This window comes from Sinocyclocheilus anshuiensis, unplaced genomic scaffold (assembly GCF_001515605.1).
Source record: "Sinocyclocheilus anshuiensis isolate Anshui unplaced genomic scaffold, SAMN03320099.WGS_v1.1 scaffold434, whole genome shotgun sequence".
Classification (NCBI taxonomy): domain Eukaryota; kingdom Metazoa; phylum Chordata; class Actinopteri; order Cypriniformes; family Cyprinidae; genus Sinocyclocheilus; species Sinocyclocheilus anshuiensis.
This window is the reverse complement of record NW_015544145.1, coordinates 232,197-250,140: the sequence shown is the minus strand read 5'-3', so window position 1 is coordinate 250,140 and position 17,944 is coordinate 232,197. Positions and strand designations below refer to the sequence as shown.

Below are 17,944 nucleotides of genomic sequence, written 5' to 3'. Positions count from 1 at the left end.
CAGGTACACGCACACACACACACACACACACACACACACACACACACACACACACACACTCACACACACACACTCTTCAGACTCAGATTGGTCTAAATGCAGCAGACAAGCAGCAGGACATTACCCCAATATTCTGAAGCCACAGCAAGACAGAGCATTCATTTCATCACTGACACGTCTTCGTAACAGGGTTAAACTGATCTGAGGCCTGTTGTAATGCTCACTGATCTGAACTCTTTTGATGTTGCCACAGATCAGAGGTGATTTCTGCACTGGACCTGAAGCTAAACTGGCTACAGAACCAGTAATCAGGATCTGTTAGCGGGCAGGATGGTCTGTTATGTAAACTCACTGCAGAACTACTATTTCTAACAGTTATTTTTGTCTTTTTAGACAAAATATCTAAAAATATTCAAAACAAGATAACTGCATTTGAGAAGCAACATTGCATAGGATGTTAAGACTTATTTTCAGAGCAAAAATGTTTAATATTAATGTATTTTGTCTTGCTGCTCTGGCTGGCCTTTTCCGGTTTTTTATTTATTTATTTATTTTGTTTTCATGTTAAAAGTTGCCAGTGCAACTGCAATAAGACAAATACACTTATATTAAAGACACTTTCTCTGAAAACAAGTCTTAATATCTTATGTGGTTTTACTTTTCAAGTACATTTATCTTGTTTTAAGGTTTTTCAGATATTTTTACTAGAAAATAAGACACAAGACATCATGTGGCTTCAGAAGTGCTCATACATTTCTAAGCTACTGCCTAAAAAATGAGATTTCATAAAATTAAAAATATATTATATATATATTATATATATATATGTCAAACTTTGCTAGTAAACAGTCACCCCAAACACCACTGAATCCTGCTACAAAAACACCCAATAAAATGCATCACTCTTACAATGTAGCAGTGACAGGAAAAACATTTTCTTCAAACATCTAAATATGATGTTAAGATGTTAATAATTTTTCACTGTGATGTTTTGCCCTGGTAGGATCTCAAGGCTATTAAAGCCCTTTGCATTTCTCCTAATTAATACGATTATTACAGCGTGACCTTCTGCATACAGCATGTTACCGCTGAAAGGTCATCTTAGAAAAGGTGGAATCTCAAGAGGACCAGATACTCCAGAAAGAAAAAGATCAAATAAAATGTTTGAAGATCTCTTAAAGGTCAGAAAGGAAGGGTATTATTTGAAATGAGCTGTTTGTGTGTTGTAACAGGACAATATTTGAAATCAATGCTTTAAATAAAGGCCATTGCACACCAGACATAGTGAAGGTTGCTCATGTAAGTTCCCATCTCTTGATACATTCACACAACCTCCAAATGCACTAAAATTGGCTTTGGGAAATAAATAAAAAAGTTACTTTCCAATAGACTGACATTTTATAACATGAAAGGCTACATTATTTAAAGTGAGGTTTTAATTATAAAAATGAGGTTTTAATTATAAAAACACTTGTTTTATACTATACATAAAAATAAATATTAATATCAATTAATATAAGTTATAAAAAAACTGAAAATAAATAACATTCAATTTAATGGCCAAATATGTGTCAGTTATAATAAAATAATGTAAATATTAATAAATAAAAAAAAAGAATAAAAAAATGAATAAATAATAATAAAAAATTGGATTGTGAATTCTTTCCAAGCCTTGTCCAAAGCTAACAAAAGTTTGTACTGTATTTTGGTCTGGTGAAACTCAGCAATTCAGTTAAAGTTACTTCAAGGCACTTTGGAGGGATTTAAGTCAGCATGCCGCCATGGCAATTTAGCAACAGGAAGCTTCCTTCCTGCAAATGCACCAATCATAAAGCTGTAGTAGAATATGTCAATCAAACATGCATTGATGCCTGTGTGAAAGGAGTATGATTAAAGTAGAAAGAGAAAAGTACAATGGCGAATGGCAGTTACATAGAGAATGAGTGAGAGAGAGAAAGAGAGCTCACGTTGAAATATGCTTTTTAGGAAATGGAGTGGAAAGCCCGAAAATACGAAAAACTCAGAACAGTGGAAAATATTGCCCTTTCAACCTCTCTCCTTCCATCTGAAAGAGGTTTAAATGTCACAAGGCAGATAGTACATGTGGTCTGAGCAGAGACACTGAAATGTCAAGCATAGCAGGATGACGTATGTATGCTTGTTTCTGTTAATACATGTCTTTAACCCTAGAATGCATACATGGCAAGTATTTTGTTTTTGCTGTGTTTTTCACATAAAATGTTCTTTTCATCGGACATTCCGAGAATTACACAATGTAAGGGATATAGGTCACTCAAAAATGAGCATTTACTCACTCTCATGTCCTTCCATAGTGTTTGACTTCATCTGTTGAACACAAAAGCTTGTCACTCTTTTCCATGCATTCACAATGAATGGGGAACTGAAGCCTGAGACCTTTAAAGCCTCAAAAAAGATACAAAAGTGCCAGAAAAGTATCTTCTTGAAGTTAGACGATATCCTTTAGTGTGTAGGATTTCTTTTATGGTGATTTTGTATCCTTTTTGAAGCTTGATGGCATGTAACATGAGTTTGAGTTAATGACAGAATTCTCATTTTTGGGTGAACTATCCCTTTAAGGTTTACTAAATTTAAGAAGGTTTGTATTGATACCCCTAGTTTCTACAGTACACGTGTTTCCTTTGGAAGTCAAAGCAATGAGTGTGTTTGAAATCTAAATCTAATCGGCTATGTGACTTTCCAAAAATTATGTCTACTGAGATAGACAAGCTGTAGGCGGGATGTGTGTGGGTAAGACTGGTTTGACCTTCGTGCATGTGACAGATGTTTTCAGATGTCCTCAAATCCAGCTGTTTTTCATTGCTCTGTGGAAATCGGAGGGTCAAATCCTGCAAAAGCTGTGTCTGATTTAGATTCATCTGCATGAAGAAGAGCAACACCAGACTAAGCATTTTTAAACCTTTCTAAATTTCAAAAGGGGGACAAATAGTGTATAATTTACAAAGCTTAAAGTCATTTCAAACGATTTTATTTCTTATGTACAAAAAAAACAAAAAAAACAAAGGAGAAATTCTAAAGACTGTGCTGGTCTTTATTTTTCATGCAACTAAAATGAATAGGGACCAGAGCTTTCAAGCTTAAAAAAGCACATAAAATCACCATACTGTAAAAGTGGTCTATATGACTTGTGTGCTTCAGAAAACCTGAAATATTACGGAGTTCATAAGTGGACATTGTAATGGAAAAATATGAGCTCTGGAGGGAAAAAAAAATTCAATGCTTTTCACTTACATCTTACTGTAAATTTCTGCCATAGTCACCACTAATAACCTACTCTTAAATGCAATGTAGAAACTTAATATTTTCTATAAAGCTGCTTTATAAATACAAATATACAAATACAACTGAATTGAATTGAAAAAGTACTGCATTCCTCTGAGAAACTTTGCATTCTTTCACAAAACATTTGTGTTCTCTCGCAAAACGATTGCATTCCGTTGCAAAATTATTGTGTTCCCCTGACAAACTTTATTGTACGTTCGCTTGTGAATCATTTGCGTTCTCTTGCAAAACTACTGCGTTCTTTAACAGAACTAATGTGTTCCACCAAGAAATATTGAATCGTCTCGCAAAACAATTGCGTTCTCTTGCAAAACTATTACATTCTCTTGCTAAAACATTTGTGTTCTCACCAAAACAACTGTGTTCCCCTTAGAACTTTACATTTACTTGCAAAATATCACAAAAATATCAAAATATCACTCTCTCGCAAAACTGTTGCGTTCCCTCGCGAAAGTATTGCATTACCTCGCAAAATTATTGTGTTCCCCTGAGATACTCCACGTTTGCCCTTGAAACCTTTGCATTCTTCCGTAAAACTATTATTTTTCTCGCAAAACTACTGTGTTCTCTAGGGAGAGAGCGTTTTTGTTCTCTCTCAAAAACATTTGCTTTGCCTTGCAAAATTATTGTGTTCCCTTGATAAACTTTGTGCGCTCTCAAAACATTTGCATTCTCTCGCAACACATTTGCGTTTCTTTGCAAAACTATTGTGTTCCCTGCTCCTAACTCACAAAAAACACTGAAATATAGTTTTTCCTCCCACCGTATTATTCTCACCACAAAAGTTTTGCAAGTGAATGCCAAGTTTCACAGGGCAATGTTTAGTGAGAGAATGCAAAAGGATTGAAATATAATCTCTCTCTTTTTTTTGAGCCACATGGTCTACTTTCATGAGGTATTTGTGTCCTTTTTGAAGCTTGAAAGCTTTCATTGCAATTACATGGAAAAAGACAAGGCAATTCATATTCAAAAATTCTCCTCAAGTGTTCCACAGAAGAAAGTCAGTCATGCAGTTTGGAACGACATGAGGGTGAGCAAACAATGACACAACTGTCTTTTTTGGCTGAACAATCCCTTTAATGCACACAATCTCTCATACAGCTGCATTACTAACCACCTTACATCCTAAACACATACACACCAGTTTATCTCAAAATAACCACAACAAGCAACTCTATGACATACTGTACACACACTTCTTTTGAAACATGCTTTCACACTGACAGCATCAGCACATCATGAGAGAGAGAGAGGCATAAGAAGAGAGGAAATAAGAGTGAGGGTTATTAAGTGTGACAGTTGAGCAGCTGGTCTCTGTGTTAGACATCATACATGCCTTCATCTCTCCCTCCGTCCTGTCTTTTCTCATGCCTTTTTTCCCCTTTCATCCATCGCCCTTCTCCCAAAACACAAGTAACTGCATGAATAACTGAACTGTTAAAACCTCTCATCTTCCCCTTTGTCTTACAAACATACTCCACAACATTTGCCGCACTTTATCTTTTTTTTTCCTTCATTCCGGTTCTCCTATGCAGCCCAATTAGGGAGCTGCATGAGCATTGGTGAACACCCCTCCTCTGCAGGTGCACTGTCCCAGTCCGACTGTGCTCAGATAGGGATTGAAAAGGGTCATACCATCTGAAGAGCAGAGGGAGGGGGGGACGGCGACTGGAGGTGGTTTGAAGGTCAGAAAGCTGCTGGTGTGTGTGAGAGAGCATCAATCAGGTTAAACTGAACAGGTTCAGACACACACGACTGCTTCGCAAGCACTTTGTAGAGATTGGGTCAGGCTGTGCTGCTGAGTGAATGAATTGCATTGTACTGTATCTCTTTCACACACACACACACACACACACACACACACACACACACACACACACACACAGTATGAATTGTGTTGGTCCATCATTGGTATAAACGGCTGGGTTGTACTTACCGCTGATTGCTGGGATCTGATGACACATATGCATGAAGTCTGAGAGGACTCGCTAATTTCCTGTGCTGATAATGAGGTTTCAGTGTGTACTTGTGCATACGTGTGTGTGTGTGTATGTTAGTTTTCTGCATGCGGCTTATGGATGTAGTGGAATATGTGTCATTAAATTAGTTACAGCCCATTGAGAAGCAGAAAAATAAAACCGTACTGGCTCTGGCAGTGAGCTTGCATGTAGCCTGTGTGTGTGTGTTTGACAATCTACTAAATTTACCCTTGGGGATCAATAATGTGCCCATCTATCTATCCATCAACACTAAAAAAAAAAAAAAACATAGGCTACTAATTGTATTACCATGGCGTTTAGACATTTTGGAAATACCCTGTTTTTAAAGTATTGCATACTTTTTTAAAACATGGTACATGGTTTAAAACATTTTTTAAAACATGGAATACCCTGTATTCTTAAAAAAGTACCATGGTACAGGGATGGCGTCAGATGGTAATGCCATGATACTGAAATCGACAGATGATGGTATTTACATGGTACTTCATGGTATTTTAAAGAATACCATTGTACATAAATTATATATTTTTTTCAAAGGATCATGGTAACCATTTTAGGCCATTATAGTACCATGGTTTTGAGACATTTACCAAGAAATAGATTTAATATAAATTATATAAATTCATACATATATATTACCAATCAAAAGTTTGGGGGTATTAAGATTTATTTATTTATTTAAGAAATTAATATTTTTATTCAGCAAGGATGCAATAAATTGTTCAGAAGCTAAAGATTTCCAATTCAAATAAATGCTGTTCTTTTGAACTTTATATTTATCAAAGAATTATGGGGGGGACTGTGAACTGTTTTCAGCATTGACGATAATAAGAAATGTTTCTTGAGCATCACATCATCATATCAGAATGACTTCTGAAAGATCCTGTGACACTGAAGACTGGAGTAATGATTCAGCTTTGCATCACAGGAATAAATTACATTTTTTAAAATAAATATATTAACATATTAAAAAGGTATTTTAAATGGTAATAATATTTTACAATATTACTGTTGTACAGTTGTGTTTCCATTTTTATAGGGACATTCCATAGGCATAATGGTTTTTATACTGTACAAACTGTATTTTCTATCTTCTAACCCTACCATCACACAAAACGTTCTGCATTTTTCGATTTTCCAAAAAACAACAACAACAAAAAAACATTCTGTATGATTTCTAAGCTGTTTTCTACATGGAGACCAAAAAACATTTGGTTCCCATAATGTAGGGAATACCAGGTACACACAAACCCAGATGTGCATTACAGCATCTCACTGAAAGCCTAATGCTCAAGAATATGGGAAATAGCAGCTAGAAATATGCTAACTAATGCAAACATCTGCGTACATATTTATCCCAATCGATCTGTCCTGCTTGATTCTGTTCCATATTGTTCAAGCTCTCTAAGTTGGCTTGCCCTACTGAGCATTTTCCTCATACTCTCCCACACCAACAATAGAAACCCTTAATGATTACTAATAACAAAACAAAGGAAATTAAACAGATCTTGGCTTTTACATTTCCTGAAGAAATGTCATATTTTATTGATATCATTTTTAACATTTAAATGCTTTCAAAGGCCATGTGAGCTGCCTATGAATTTTTTGGCTATTTAATGGCATTGTGACTGTGTGGGTCGAGGCACCAAAGTTAGATACACCCTTCAACAAATGGGTAGTTGTTGTGTGTGTGTGTGTGTGTGTGTGAGGTAACTAAATGCATGTTGACCTTTCCCTCGTGGCAGTCAATATTTCTTTTGCATATTAGGTTATTTTACTGTTTCTTTATCTCTCTTTTCCTGTCTCGGTCTCTGTTTCTCTCTCATCCTTGCCGTAAAATGCTCTTCAAAGCCTTAAAGGGCTGGACAGTAATATTTAAAAAGCTAAATGAATATGCATGTTGATTGCTCTTTCTTCCTGAGCGGGATGATGCATTATTAATGAGAAGTAGTGAGTTTTCTGTGGCGAGCCGTGTGTGTGTTTGATTGAATTTTACCCCGAGGGACCTCCTACCCTCAGAGAACAGAAATCTCCAACTCCAATGGAGCAGAGCCACGGATGGATATCAAACGCTTTTTCTGCTGTACACATTGTTCCAGTGAGGAATCGCTCTACAAAACGTTTTGTGAAGTCTGTCTTAAAGTTAAGCTGAACCTCCTGTGGATGGTCAAAACAGCAGGAAAATTCCTTCTATAAACAGAAAACAGAGATGATTTAATCTGTAAGGATTCAAATTTCTCTTCAGTGTAATTCTCTATTGATACCTGACCTTTATTTCTGAGAAAACACAACAGATTTTAGCCTCCACAAGCTCAACTGTGTTTTCTACTGTGGTTTCAGTCTGGCAGTATCTTCATGATTACTCACATAAAAAAAGGTTTTAGCCTCTGACAAGCTTCATTGTTGCAAATAATAATAATAATGCTAACAATAAAAAAAAAACATAATGAATATTATGTATTATAATATTTTAATTGTTTTTATTTATTAAAATTAAAATTCTTAAACTTTTGATTCTGCATATCATTTATTAGACACTTAAATATAAGAATAATATATTTAAAAAGCAATATCGAATAATAATAATAATAACAACAACAATAATAACAAATCATTTATGTAGTTCATCATAGTATGTATTATTATATTAAAAATATGTTATTTAATAAAGTTAAAATACTTTTTGATTCTGCATATCAGCTATCAGACTCTTAAACATAAAAATCATAAAAATGCAATATCGGACTATCATTAGAATCTAAAAAAGGTTTTAGTCTCTGACAAGCGTCATTGTTGCTAAAAAAAAAAAAAGAAAAAGTATTTATTAAAGTTAAAATAATTATATTTCTGATCCTGCATATCATTTATCAGACACTTAAATATAAAATTAATAAATTATAAAAAGCAATATCAGAAGATCACTAGAATATAAAATACGTCTGAAAAGCTCCATTGTGGCTCCTGTTTTGACTATATTGTGACATCACTGTGAATCCATTTCAGATTCATTGGGATTCTATTGTAAAATCATTATTGTGAGATCATCATAGTGATTCTCCTGTGACTTCTCACTTTGACTCTGCTGTGACTTGCTCTTTAGATTCCTTATGTAACTCATTCCTCTTTATGAGACGCATCATGTATTCCTTCTAAACCAGCAAGCAAAAACTGGATTGAACGAGGTGTGCTTTCATCATTGAAGAATGATTTGTGAACTGATTTATACCAGTCAGCCCTGACTGATATTGATCTATATCTCTCTCTCTCTCAAAAAAAAAAAAGGGAACAAGCAGTAAAACCAGCCTAACCATTCTGAGCAGCAAAATCAGATTAATAATCTACAGCACACAAAGTAATTCTCCTCCGTCTGTCCTCACTCGGCCAGTGTCCACACCTCACCAGGTTACCAGATCCCTGCACAGTTAACGTCATGCAGTTATTATTAATTATGATGCAAACGTCAGACTCCCATGGGGAAGAGGGGCCGTTACAGGCAGTGGTGTAATGTAACGAAGTACGTTACAGTACTTTACAGTATTTTTTGGGAGTATCTGTACTTTACTTGAGTTTTTATATTTCAGCCAACTTTCACTTTTACTCCTCTACATTTTCTAATTAAAAGGTATACTTTTACTCCGATACATTTCCCCAAAGCATATTCGTTACTTACTACAAAATAGTCAGAAGTCAGAAGAACACGGACTGCAGGAAAGCAGGTTTGACGAATCAGTGGTCTGGCGCTTGCAAATTAGACTCCTAAAAACACCTTTGCTCATGTGCAAACAAGTGCGCACACCCGCAGATGACCCGTGGACAAGTCGAGGCTGGGGTGTGCGATATACAGCATCGTCTGCGATAATATGGTAAGTGTTGTTGTACTGATGTGCGATCTGACATTATCAAGTAAGCTGTATAACCAAATCACACACAGAGTGCACGCACGTGATTTATTAGTCTACTAAAACTCAAAATTCCAGGCATTCTAAATTGTAGATGGCAAAAATGCTTCTGTATGCTTTTTATATTTATATAATTTAATATAGTTAACTTAATCTATATCACGCAAAGAGTACCATTTTCTGCATTCAGATATCAGCATGATTTCTGCATTCAGATATCAGCATGATAACACATTTAATAATCATTTTATACAAGTTCAGTAAAGCAATAAGTGACATAATATTGCTTGTTTTGCTCAATTTTGCTAAAGAAAATAGTTCCAAACAAAGATCACAGCACTGTTTTGCGTCTCTGAGCAATGGACGGTGTTTACTTATTGAATGAATCAGCTTTTTTGAACGAATCGGTTGAATAAATGATTCAGTGATTCACTCATTTACACAGTCAAGTGCTTTGTTCCTGAATTAATCAGTCGTTTGAATGAATCGGCTGAATCTCAGTGACTCACTCATTAACAGTCACTTGCTGTCACCTACTGGCGGTTTTAATTTCACATTTCTACTATTTTTTTCATGTTTTAAATAATTTCAGTATTATTTAATATCAGTAAGAGTTAAAACTGCTTCTCAAGCTGTGCATGAGCATTTATATATATATATATATATATATATTTTTGCTTCTTTTCCATTTTGCATTTACTTGTACTGTTACGTTCAATACTTAAGTACGTTTAAGATTAAAAAATACTTTTCGTACTTAAGTACAATACATATCACATACTTTAAGACTTTTTACTCAAGTAATATTCTAAACGGTGACTAACTTCTACCAAAGTCATTTTCTGGTAAGATATCTGTACTTTTACTTGAGTATGGCTTTCAGGTTCTTTATACACCACTGGTTACAGGGAGCTACAGTTCAATAGCCATTTAGCAGTTCATTAAGTTATGTAACTCTAGTCTGAGAGGAGCACAGGCCACCCACCCATCACTCTATCATCCACAACGAGGAACGAGCAATGGAAAAAAATAATGGAGAGCAGAGAGAATTGGGGCAAGCAATATATTTTTAACCTTCAACATGTCACATGATGTCGATCATAAAAAAAGTGGCATGCTAAAAAAAAGTTTGTAGTATGAGATGGGCTGAGTTGGCCTCTGACCTTTAATTCTTTATTTGTTGCTGATTAATTGATTTCACAGGAATCAGTGAATGTAATGAAAGAATAATGTGAGCAAACAGAACAGGACAAAGAGGGTAAGGGGCAGATATAGTGTGAGACACAGTCATGTCTGATTGTATCAGAGTCTGATCTCCACGTCTGCGTGTAATGGAGTTTAGATGATTAGATTATTAGATTACAACTGCAGCCTGACCGCAGAAAATGGCTCAGAGCCTCGTGCTCGTAATGTCAATCCACCAGCGCCAGAACTTGGAACAGTGTGGACTTCCAGGCATTGTGCACTGCAGACCAGGAATTCTCTCTTCAGGCTGAAAATAAGCCTCTCAGCTGATTTCAGACCAGGCTGTTATCAACAAACTCCATGGACAGCTGCTGCACGTGGACAATAAAGTAAAAATATGCTGTATAAAGGTCAAAGTTCAACAATGGCTTTCAGAGCAATGCATATTTTCTTACATGCTTTCTGAGAGGTTCAATATAATTTTACATTGGCTGTCTACATAAAGTTAGTGTTTGAGATTATACAAGTGAAAGGCTCAGATTGTCCTATACATACTACAGCAGATACATTAACTGCAGTAAATATCAAAACTGATAAAATTTTTCAAACCAATGTGAAATACATAGTTAAAAACCTATTTTATGTCAGTAATTTAATGCATTTGAGGGTAAAATTTAATATTCAATAAGAAAAAGACACCTAAATACCCAAATGAAATGCAGTCCCCGTCTAGATGCCTATGAACTCTAAAACACTGTCACAATTTAAGTATTTTCTTTTTTTCTTACTTGCTAGTTTGCAACTTACTAGCAAGTAGCTAATCATAGTTTTTGATGTAAATGAAGCCTATTGTCAAAAAACGTCCTTCCTATTTTAATAAGAAATGTTAGTGCAGTATAGATTATACAGTACAGTATAGAGCTAACTGTTCTTTGTCTGTTTCTCTGTTCTGTAACTAATCTTTGTTATAGAATTGAGTAACATTCATAAGCAAATTGTGTATGAACAGAATAACACTTTTCATTTCAAACAAGCTTATTTTGCTGCTGTGTGAACATAGCCAGCCATTATAGAAAGGGTGGAGGGCCACCTTCCTACACTCTATAGAAAATAATATAAATATAAAAATAAAAATAAAGGTTCTTATTGGCATCTCTGGCTTCATGAAGAACCTTCGACATCCATGGAACCTTTCCAATTCACAAAAGGTTATTTATAGTTGAAAAAGGCTTTTTAGATTATTAAAATGTTCTTTACACTAAGAAAAAATGTCTGAAAGTTTTTTTTGGGTAACCCAAATTGTTCTTTTTTGGCATCATTGCAAAAAAACCCTTTTGGAACTTTGGAACTTTTTGGAGTTTAGCCTCAATCTTATTACAGTTTTTTTTTTCAACTGCTTACACACAAAATCTTTATTTGTCAACGGAGCTTGACATTAACTTTTTTGCTCACCGGCCAGTGGCTAGTGGTTTTACAAATTTACTAGCCACTCAGCATTTTCACTGGCCACATATTTGTTGTTGGGAAATTACGTTTTATATGACTTAATACTGCATACAAAATTTATTTAAATTGATTTCCAGGTCATTTTTGACCTATTTAAAGGGCATTTGTCCTTAACCATTTTAAATGCATGTATCGTCTTTCATATCAAATTCTTACATTTTATTAATAATTTCACTTAATATAATAAGATAATATAGGTCTGTTACCAATCATATGAAATCAGTATCTACAAAATCGATCTTTCCACTGCAGAAGAAACAGAAGTGACTGGAGTGGCAATCAGATGCATTTACACAGTTCAACAGTATAGCTGAAATATAGCACGAATGCATTTACACTGCATGCAAAATTATAACAGCATAAATAATGTTGTGAGCTCGGTGTTTTAAAATATATATATTTTGAAATATACAAATATGAAATGTTATTTGCATTTTATTCGCATAAACAAAACAAAATGCAAATATTTACATTTTGTGTGTGCAATTCTTGGATTTGTGTGTAAAGTTTGGGGGAAAAAAAGAGGCAAAGTTTTGAAAATGTGTGTAAGCAGTTGAAAAAAAAACTGTAAACACATCTGAACCAGGTGATCAAGATCTTAAGGATCACTAGGACATTCCAGACAGACGTTTTGGAGCAGGGTGGATCCAAACTCTCCAGGATGGTAAATGGCCAAGAGCAGGACTGACACCCTTTGCATTGGAGAATCACTTCACATGCAAGAGCCTTTGACCAATCTCAATTACAAACTGACATTCGTTACTATGCTACTGAAGGGAAGAGTGGAAAATCTGCGCTTTTAATTAAAGAATCTCTCTGCTTGATTGACGCCTTATTCAATTCAATTCAAGTTTATTTGTATAGCGCTTTTCACGATACAGATCGTTGCAAAGCAACTTTACAGCAAATTAAGTTTCTGCAATATTTAGTGGTAGCTTATCAGTGGTGACTGTCAGTTAATGTACATATGGCAGAAATGTACGGAAAAAAACAATTAAAGACAATCAATTAAAGACGTAATCAAACAGACGATGAACACTATTAACAGCGATTATTATATGATGCAATCAAACTTATAGCAAAATGTGGTAGTTCTGTATGTTGTTTCATGGTTGGCATCATCTGAGGTCCTCTGAGGGGTTGCCATCATCTCTTCTCAGGTGTTCTGGATCCAGACTGAAGCTTGTGTAAATCCTAGTTACCACGGGATGTCAATTTGATCAGATATAACTGCAGTCCAAGATTATGAGATGCATTATTTGAATGCTTGGCCAAAGAGATGTGTCTTTAATCTAGATTTAAACAGAGAGAGTGTGTCTGAACCCCGAACGTTATCACTTGGAAATACTTTGGAAACTTTGGAAATACCTTATCCGTATTTCCAAACACTACCAGACTCTATTTTACCCATTCTCTTTCACAACATAACAGACAGCGAAAATAAGAAGAATTGGAAAAACTCAGAAGAAACTGAGAAAAGATGTCACACCTTGAATTATTGGAAGTCTGACACTTCTATTCTAGAACAAGCCTCTAGAGGAAAACACTACAGTAGATCGGTATGGAATGTTACAGATCTCGTATTCTATATGTCCTTAAACACACCATCATGGTAACACACGACACTAAAAAATGCAATAAACATTAATTTAACAACATATGTAACACAATACCCAAATGTACACAACTGATCACAACTTACTTTACAACTGATTTTGTAAACTAAAATCTGAAATTACTAAAGTGCCTTTTTTAATGAACAACATGCTCTTTTGACATAAAAGTCTTGGATTTACTATGAACAGTAGACATATAGTCTCCATAACACAAAATATTTATCATTATAGAATGATTATGTAAAAACTGTTAAAAAAAAAGAGAGAGCGCAAAGAGAATTAATTTGGAGGAACACACAGATCTCCTGTTGTGAATGAGATTGAGTTGGTGTGGAGTTTGACAGGAGGACATGGGTCTAAATCAGCCAGGCTTTACTACAGACATACACTGTGCAAGAGACATGAAGAAATACGTCTTTAAGTTGCATAAAACATGGTATTTTACATATTTTAGTGCACATAGCTCCAGTATGCTTATTGATCAATACAACGCTGCATATATGATGAAGAAACAGCTCTTTAGCCATGAATCTATTCACAATAAACAGCATCAGTCAGATTCTGGAAATGCTTCTGTTGAAGTCATCAGTGAGTGTAATTACAACTTAAAAAAAAAAAAAGCAAACTTGTGTTTGTTTGTTTTTGCTTTTTAAGGCAAATTCTAGGTGATGAGCAATACTATCCGTAAATCTCAAAAGAAAGCAAGCCACCAATAATCGCCATAAACATAATTGAAAAGTATTTATTTATCATTTTTAAAATGATCAGAATGCATTAGGCTGCATAACAAATAAACACACAAATGCATGCAGAAATTACATTTCTGTCATGACAACTCTCGGAGGGATTGGCATGGTAATGTACATGACAATGTTAAAGTATTTGGTCTTATGTGGACTAGTCCCACATTAAATTATGTCACTTACCTTTGTATTTTTGATCTTTAAACACGTTTCTGCTTGTGATTCATGTCGGAGATGGTTGGATTTGGTTGAAACTTGTTTTTGAACGGCAGTACCTGTGAAGAAAATTAATGGAAAAAAAACCCAAAAAACATCCGGAACCAAAACTGCCGAAAAGTTGGTGGGTGTTCACTGTCCTTTATATGAACTCAAACATTTCTCATCGAATTCTTCCAAGACCAACTGATCTGAGGCTTTGCTGTCACATTAATTTTGCAGCTTGTATTACGTTTCAACAATTGTCGCAATTGTTTTATTTCTCAAAAGGGATTACTGTTTTCCAGTTTAAAATATCTAGAAAAATCTTTAAACAAGAATCATTTTTTGAGCAGTGACATTTCATATCAATACTGTTATCATATTTTGTCATATATTTTGGTAGATTTTGTTTTCCCTTTTTCTAACTTGTTTATACTTGAAACAGGAATAAATCCACCAGTGCATGAAGACAAAATACATATGCACCAACCCTGTAAAGCCTGATTTATGAAAGAATAGTCATACAAATCAAACTATTCCAAATGGAAGAGTTTATTGAATCTTTAGACAAAATATAAAATCTAAAAAAGTTTGCATATGTGTTTTTGCATACGAGTATCATATCCGATGGCTCATTTAGTATGACATACAGTAGGAGAATAAGAAGCTCGTATTCAATTTTATACAGAGGCTCAAACTGAGCAAAAATATGCCATTTGGTGCAGATGATTATATTTACAGTACATGGCCAAAAATGAACAAAAAAAAAAAAATGGAATTCTGGTTGCTTGTAATTGTGACAACGAGATGCAGTTTAATGTAAACCAATAAGATCTTTGAGAACAATATAGCAGACTACGTACATATCAGTTGTCACTTTATATCTCTATAGTCAGATGTCTTAGGAAGATGAAAATTAAATGCTTAGTTTTATGATCAAAGTTCGGTACTTTTTATTACTTTGTTTTTATTGTGGAGACAAAACACATAATGCAATGCAATAAAACGATGATTTTTGAGATGAACAAATAAATGTTCCTCAAAAACTTGATGCATCATATTTGATATGCATACTTAAAAATGATGTGTGGACCTTATCAAGCCTATAGTTGCTTCAGTCCAGTAAGTGTTCATCTTGAAATATTACTAACAATATAAAAGTTATTCTTACATTTACTTTACAAAAATCATTAAAGATTTCACACCAAAAAGACACATGATGTGGTTTTAGAATGATACTGGCTAATACAAAAGTATAATCTAGACAGAAGACATAGCAAATTGTATACGACAGGTTTCAAGTTTTTGATCATGTTGATAATTTAGAGGCCTTTTAAAATTTGGTGTACAAGTAAGCTTACAGTAATACAGTAAGCTTTATAGGGTTAAAGATGCTGTTATTTCTCTAAAAACTAGTCTTAATATCTTACGCGTTGCCACTTCTCAAGTAAATTAATCTTGTTTTAAGGATTTTTACAGCTATTTTTACTGAGAAGAAAGTCAAAAAAGACTAATTAAAAAACTTTTTGCAGTGTACTTACATAAAACATAACTGAGAACTTCATTAAGATTGTGACGTTATGGAACAGCAGCCTACACACATTTATACAACAGACACTTTCATTTAAAGTCAAGCTATACATAGCATTAGTTCATGTGTTCACTGAGAACTGAACCCACGACCTTGACGCTCTACACTGTAGAGTCTACAGGAACCTCTGAGCTATAAGACTCATGCATGTCCTTCATTCCCCTTTACTCGCTGAAATTAACGGCAGACTTTCTCCTTTACTGTATAATCACATGCACTCATCTCTCTATAAATATGCTGACTTCCCTTTTACTAACGCACCCCTCCTCCTTGTGTCCCTCTCTCTCCTCTTTGCTCCATCGTTCCTCTCTGTCCTCCTTCTCCCCCTGTGCTTTCTCTCTTCCTTCAGAGCATAACCACCTGAATAATGTCATGCTTCCTCCTTTGAGTCCTGCAATGGCTCTGTCCCAGCCTCACAGCAACCTGGGCTTCAACAAATACTCCTCTCTCAAAACCATGGGTAAGACGCACTCACAAACAGCTGTCACATCTTGTAATGCACACCATAAACGCCACACATGTTCATCAAGGTCACTTTACCCACAACCACTGATTACCATTGCAAATCATTCGCAGTGTCATTGACTGCAGGGAAAACACACAATGTAATCACATATGCAAATATCACCTCTCAGATCAAGAGGGAAAAAAAAGCCTGACATGTTATTAGAATCACAGGCGGGCGTTCTCGGGAGCGTGTACTGTACACATGCGGATATGATAATAATGGACACAAACACACGCTAATCAATCACAGCATGACTCCAAACACAGAGGGGCCTGTTCACTAAACAGCCACACTAGTGTTCGTTCTTAGCGCATTACCCCCGAGACACATATAAATACACACTCGCTGAGAACTAGGGGCTGATGGGAAATCGGTTGAAACGTACTAATGTGTTCTATACATGAAATTAAGAAAAAATATACACCCTATGTTGCTGCAACAGCATAAAAAAACAGATTCAAGAACACTAAAGCTTAGATTTTCATAGAATATTTGAAAATATATTATTTTATTTACCTGGTTGTACCAAGAAAAAAAAGAAAAATCACTATAGTTCGGTTTGGGGTTGGTAAAGTTTTTTTTAATGTTTTTGAAATCAAGTCTTTTATGTTCACCAAGGCTGCATTTATTTGATCAAAAATACAGTAAAACAGTAATATTGTGAAGTATAACTACCATTTAAAATTGCCGTTTTCTGTTTGAATATATTTTAACATGTAATTTATTCCTGTGAGCAGTCATTACTCCAGTCTTCAGTGTCACACGATCCTTCAGAAATCATGTTAATGTGCTGATTTGCTGCTCCAGAGACATTATTAATTATTAATGTTGAAAACAGTTTTTTCCAATTCTTAATATTATTGAAATATTATAAATATTTTTCAATTCTTAATATTTTTGTGTAAACAATGATCATTCTTTTCAGGATTTTTAAAGGAAAGAAAGTTCAAAAGAACAGCATTTATTTGAAATAGAAATCTTTCGTAACAATACTCAATTTCTTTACATGAACTTTTTCTTTACATGAACTTTTCACCAATTTAATGCATCCTAGCTGAATAAATACTGAGTATTTTTTTTTAAAGGGGTCATATGATGCTGCTAAAAAGAACATTATTTTGTGTATTTGGTGTAATGAAATGTGTTTATGCGGTTTAATGTTAAAAAAACACATTATTTTCCACATACTGTACATTATTGTTTCTCCTCTATGCCTCGCCTTTTTGAAACGCGTCGATTTTTTCAAAGCTCATCGGTCTGAAAAGCGAGGTGTGCTGTGATTGGCCAGCTATCCAATGCATTGTGATTGGCCGAATACTTCAAGCGTGAGACGGAAATGTTACGCCCCTCACATACTGTTGATGCCGTGTCCCGGCC

At 34.8% G+C, this 17,944-nt stretch overlaps 1 protein-coding gene across 2 annotated transcripts in view; it reads left to right on the top strand.

The window, feature by feature from the left end:
- LOC107695128 (protein shisa-9-like) overlaps positions 1 to 17,944 on the top strand; it is an 83,241-nt gene that overhangs the window by 56,982 nt on the left and 8,315 nt on the right. Inside the window, exon 4 of one of the 2 annotated variants that reach the window (XM_016494938.1) lies at positions 16,409 to 16,519. The exons of the other annotated variant lie outside the window; for it this stretch is intronic. Within the exon in view, the coding sequence (XP_016350424.1) occupies positions 16,409 to 16,519 (111 nt within the window). The remainder of the gene's footprint in view (positions 1 to 16,408; positions 16,520 to 17,944) is intronic. 2 annotated transcript variants of the gene reach the window in all.